The 5,458-nt window shown below is 64.6% G+C and overlaps 1 protein-coding gene across 3 annotated transcripts in view; it reads left to right on the top strand.

The window, feature by feature from the left end:
- The window catches only part of NFAM1 (NFAT activating protein with ITAM motif 1), a 71,934-nt gene extending 66,635 nt beyond the window's left edge, over positions 1–5,299 (top strand). For all 3 annotated transcript variants that reach the window (XM_014535111.1, XM_014535110.1, XM_005860643.2), the window contains 2 exons: positions 3,399–3,491; positions 4,828–5,299. In XM_014535111.1, coding sequence (XP_014390597.1) covers positions 3,399–3,491; positions 4,828–4,887 — 153 coding nt within the window. In that variant the 3' untranslated portion in view covers positions 4,888–5,299. The remainder of the gene's footprint in view (positions 1–3,398; positions 3,492–4,827) is intronic.
- The last annotated feature ends 159 nt before the right edge of the window (positions 5,300–5,458 follow it).

Here is a 5,458-nt window from a genome sequence, read left to right as displayed (position 1 = left end):
CTGCTCCTGCTCCTCCCTGCTCCTCCCTGCTCCTCCTGCTCCTCCTGCTCCTCCTGCTTCTCTCTGCTGCTCCCACTCCTCCCTGTTCCTCCCTGCTCCTCCATGCTCCTCCCTGCTCCTCTTGCTCCCCCTGCTCCTCCCGCTCCTCCTGCTCCTCCCGCTCCTCCTGCTCCTCCCGCTCCTCCTGCTCCTCCCGCTCCTCCTGCTCCTCCCGCTCCTCCTGCTCCTCCCGCTCCTCCTGCTCCTCCCGCTCCTCCTGCTCCTCCCGCTCCTCCTGCTCCTCCCGCTCCTCCTGCTCCTCCCGCTCCTCCTGCTCCTCCCGCTCCTCCTGCTCCTCCCGCTCCTCCTGCTCCTCCCGCTCCTCCTGCTCCTCCCGCTCCTCCTGCTCCTCCCGCTCCTCCTGCTCCTCCCGCTCCTCCTGCTCCTCCCAGCTGCTCCTGCTCCTCCCTGCTGCTCCTGCTCCTCCTGCTCCCCCTGCTCCTCCTGCTCCTCCTGCTCATCCCTGCTCCTCCTGCTCCTCCTGCTCCTCCCTGCTCCTCCTGCTCCTCCCAGCTGCTCCTGCTCCTCCTGCTCCTCCCTGCTCTTCCTGCTCCTCCTCCTCCTGCTCCTCCCTGCTCCTCCTGCTCCTCCCTGCAGCAGGGGCCTGCCCAACACCAAAGCTGTTGCTTCCCACTCAGACCTCCAGTGGCTCCCACCGCCAGCTCCCCAGCCTGGCACCAAGGCCTGCATTGGGAGCTATGCCAGCCCTGCCTCCCCGGGCTCCTGTCACTGCAGGGGGCTACTAGCCTCAGACATGCGGGGCGCTCCTTCTCCACGCTTCCTTGGTCACGGGGGTGGGTATTACAGGGACCAATATCCAGGACCCTTGGTTAGGCCCTGGCCCAAGGCAGCCGACTTCAGCTCTGGCCTCAGGCTGCCTGGGGAAGGCCTTGGCATTGACTTCACAGCTCTGCCAGGGCCAATGCCATTTGGGTTGGCGCCATTGTCCACTGGGCAGCAGGAGACAAAGGACATGGAGGGGCTGAGTCCCAGACAAACAGTCCCAGCCCAGCCCAGCCCAGCACAGCCCAGCACAGCCTAGGCCAAACTCAGTCCCGGACCAGCACAGCCCAGCACAGCACAGCACATCCCAGCCCAGCACAGCCCAGCCCAGCACAGCCCAGCCCAGCCCAGCACAGCCCAGCACAGCCTAGGCCCAACTCAGTCCTGGCCCAGCACAGTGCAGCCCATTCAGAGGCCTGGCCTCCTCTCCCCGCAGGCACAGCCTGAGGGAGGTGGGCCTCTTCACCACCATTGCCGAAGGAGTGGGGTCTGGTTCAGAGCCTCAGAGGCTGTCCTGTCACCGAGGCTGCCCTGAACTTCCCAGCCCAGTGATGCAGGTCACACCTGGATGCAAAGGCAGCAGCAGGCCAGGACCTGTCAGCGCTTCCCGCCAGCTGCTGACGGACAGCCCCTCTGCAGCCCTCCCTGCCCTCAGCCCCCAGCTGCTCCTGCCAGCATGGCCGCCTGCCGGTGTGGGCAGAGGCCAGTGTGGGCAGAGGCCCGCGGGGTCCTGGGCAGGGAGCTGTCCCCTGGCTCAGAAAGCCTCTGGCCACACGGGAGCACGAGGAGCGGGGGCCAGAGGCCTGAGTTCCGATCTCGGCTCCACACTGAGGGGCTGTGAGGCTGAGACACCCCTGGGCTCACTAACGTGTGGCGGGCGGCCCCCGTGAGCTGGACACGCGAGAGGGGGAGCCACCGAGGAGCCCAGATCTGCTCCCCGGTCTGGATGTCAGCAAGGAGCTCTTTCCTCCCTTCTCCCGGTGACCAGCGTGTCCAGCTTGGAGGGGCGTCACATCTGTGGAGGTCCAGGCCTGGGTGGACAGAGGGCCGAGGCCCAGGGCCACTGAGGCACAGAGCACCATTCACGTGCCAGGCTGCGGGTGGTGGCGGTGCTCGGGGCAGGCACGACGCCCTGACAGGACAGCGCAGGCCCTGACAGTGCGGCGTCACAACTCCCACTGGGCACAGTGTAGTGCCCCCATGGCCCTCAGGCGGAGGGCGCCAGGCCTCTCGCTGCCCCCGGGCCGCTGTGGCCTAAAGCCGGGGGCCGGAGTCCGAGCTGGAGCCCCTCTCCCAAGACCCACCCTCTTTCTGACTCCGAGGCCCTTGAACTGGTCCCCAGGGCCACCTTGCCTGTGCTGTGAGTGATGCCCATGACATGAGGGTCTCCCAAGGGCCCGATGGTTTATTACACGGTTTTCATGCCCCAATACCTCCCGTGCCTCCTCATCGCCTCTGCGTCTCCCCCCCTCTTGCCTCAGAGCACCACCTGTCTCTCAGCCTGCCTCAGCAACCCCTGCTTGCCTGTTGCCAGGGAAACCACCTCCTTGGCAACCAGCCGGCATCCCTGTGACATGGACATGTGGGAAGGGAAGGTTCCTGCCTCTTGCTGAGGCTGTGGGTGGCTCTGCTCCGAGTCCCAAGCAGGGTCCAGGCTGTGACCACAGAGAGGGGAGGGAGGCGTCAAGCCTCCTTGGATGCTCATTCAACTGATGATGATTCAGCAGTTATTAAGCACCTACTATTTTCCAGACCCTGTGCTGGGCCCGTCATGCACAATATCTCACTTAATCGGGCGTTGAGCCTGCGAGATCGATGTGATTATTCCCATTCTACAGACGAGGAAACAGAGGCACAGGAAGGTTCAGGGGCTGCCTATGGCTGGCAGGCATCAGAGCTAAGAGTTGAACCTCGTCTTGTCTGATTTCAAAGCCCTGGTTCTTTCCACCATCCTGAGGGCCCCGGTCAGGCCGCTCATGGCTGGGCCGAGGGTGTGTGTAGTCCCAAACACACACCCGGTGGGCGAGGAGCCCTCCGTGGCCTCTGTTGGTGCTGCCTCCGAGTGTGCCAAGCACAGCCTGAGGTTCCGAGACCCAGAGACTAACCAGGTACAGCTCGATGAGAGAGGAGTGTGACCCCAGTGGGTGCCAGGTCATCTGTGAGTGCCGGCTGGGGTGTGCGTCACGGGAGATCTGGATGGTGTGGCTGGGTGGGACCCTCACGGGCAGGGGTTTGGGGCCAGGGGAGTAAGGGTGGCTGGCAGGAGGGCATCATTGCCACTATGGCCACGGTGTCTGGGTCTGCTGGCTGGAGCCTTGAGGTGGTGTGAGGGAGGTGGCAGGGGGAGGACAGAGAGGAGTCACCCTGTACAGGCGGCAAAGGGGTGGTGGCTCCAAGAGAGGGAATGCAGGTACAGAGGTTGGCAGTGTGACCAGGCACGGCGTGGCGGGCGAGGCGGGCAGCCCCTCACAGGCTGTGGCCCAGAGGGTTCTGCCCGTCCTCTGAGCTCTCGCAGCTGCTGGGCCAGGCCCTGCCCTCTGTTCCCATCCCTCTGGCCCTCACACCGTCTCCTGCAGGCCCTGCAGCGCCAGGACACTGAGGTCTATGCCTGCATGCAGAGCGAGGCCGAGGCCGGCAGCCCGCCCCCCAGGAGGTCCTTTCTGTCCCAGGTATGCAGGGGCAGCCAGCCTGGCTCCCCTTAGCTCCATCCGACCCTCTCATGTGACATGGGGGGAAATAGGACCACGGGGGAGCCCTGCTGTCGAATCGGAGCCCTCTCCCCAGGCAGCTGGCCTGGCCCCCCCCCAGCACTGGGAGGTTGGAACCCCTGCTCCACCCCTGACCAGCCGGCAGCCCCGGCCAAGGGCTGCCCTCTGTGCCCAAGGCTCCTGCCTGTGAACTGAGGAGCTGGACAGCACCCACCTCATAGATGTGCCATGAGGGCCGGAGGCTGTAAGGGGGCCCAGAAGGTGCCCGTGCGACGCGCGCCGTGGTAGCTCCCACTGGGCACAGGAGTGTCCGCACTGGCCAGTCAGGCGGAGGGTGTTACTCCTCTAGCTGCCCCCAGGCGGATGTTGGCTGAAGTCAGCGGCCGGAGTCTGAGCTGGCGCCCGCCTGGCCTGGCCTGGGCAGGGCTCCCTGATTGTCACGCTGGGGGCCAAGGCGTTGCACTTAATCACAATTCTCTTTCCCACCTCAGTTTGCTCATCTGTAAAGTGGATGAGTGACACTTGGCTGCAAAACCGAGTGCCCCTGAATTCAAATGAGTTCCGAGTGAAGTAACATCGACAGCAGAGATGTGGACCCCGCCAAGCAGGAGGGGCTGTTAGGCGGATGCAGGAACCCGTGGGCGGTGGGTAGGCCCGTGGGCACCTTGGAGGAGCATCAGGAAGTGCGCGGGGCTGATGCCTGGTCTCCCCGGCACAGGGCGCCCAGGCTGGTACTGTTTAGTGAATCTCAAAGCTCTTCCGATACTAGGCCTTGACCCCTAAAGATGTCTGGGCCATTCCAGGCAGTGCCCACCCTGTGCCAGGCCTTGGGGTGCTGGCCAGGATGCTAAGACATGCCCCTGCCCTCCAGGAGCCTCAGGGCTGCAAGAATAGGGTCACTGACCTGACAAACACACAGAGACATGGTGGCCCATCCGAGAGGTGGGCTCTGGATAGGACAGACCGGGGCTGGGAGGGAGTCTTGGGGATGCTGAGCAAGCCCTGCAGGGTGAGTAGGAGGTTTGGGGGGAACAGGTGGAGTCGAAGGAACAGCCCAGACAGAGGGAGGAGCATGTGGGGAGGCCCTGAGGCAGCAACAGGGAGGCAAGTGAGGCGGGGCAGGAGGGCAGAGAGCAGGGGGTGGAGTGATGGGAAGAGGCTGGCGAGCTGGGCTGGGACAGGACAGGCTTCCCTGTCACAGCCGTGCAGGAAGCATCGGCTGCTTTGCCTCTGACTAGAACTAGGTTGGTGTCAGTCTGTCCTTTCCCTACCTGTTATTTTTCATTTCTTTTCCCAGGAGAATGAGCACAGATTTCAGAATGAGAGCGAATTTAACCTCGTCTATGAAAACCTCTAGGACCAGCTCCTCCTGCCCGTAGGTCTCGCGCGGATCAGAGGCTCTGGGGCCGCCCCTCCCTCCAGAGGACTTGATCGGGACCAAGAGTGAGGCCTCGGGGCGCCCGGCACTCACCCCCACATTCCAGGCCTTCCTGCCTCGGCCCGCACCCACCCCCAGAGGCACCCACCGCGTGTTTCTCGTCTCCAGGCCTTTGTCCAAGTCGTGCCCTCTGCCGGGGGGCCCCTCCTCAGTCTTCAAGGGCTCTCATGGGCCCCCCCACTCCCAGAGCCCTCCTCACCCTCTGCGCTGTCCTGGCACCAGCGGGTACCACGGCCTACAAGGCCCCCTGAGACTCTCAGGGGGGACCCGGCAAGGGACCCTGGTCAGTGCTGTGTGCACAGCAAGTGGGAAATAAAGGAGCAACGATGAATATGCCCCCACCTCGCTGCCCCCTGCCCACCTAGGCCAAAGGAGCAAGGTGACCGCACCCGGTGACCCTGGGCTGGCCTTGGGGACAGAGCCGGAGGCTGAGCAGGTGGCCGAGTGCCTGGGGGGAGCAGGGAGGTCTGGGCACCGCGGGGAGGAAGGG

This window comes from Myotis brandtii, unplaced genomic scaffold (genome assembly GCF_000412655.1).
Source record: "Myotis brandtii unplaced genomic scaffold, ASM41265v1 scaffold138, whole genome shotgun sequence".
In the NCBI taxonomy this organism is placed as follows: Eukaryota; Metazoa; Chordata; class Mammalia; order Chiroptera; family Vespertilionidae; genus Myotis; species Myotis brandtii.
The sequence above is the reverse complement of the archived record's forward strand: the minus strand, read 5'-3'. Positions and strand labels throughout refer to the sequence as shown.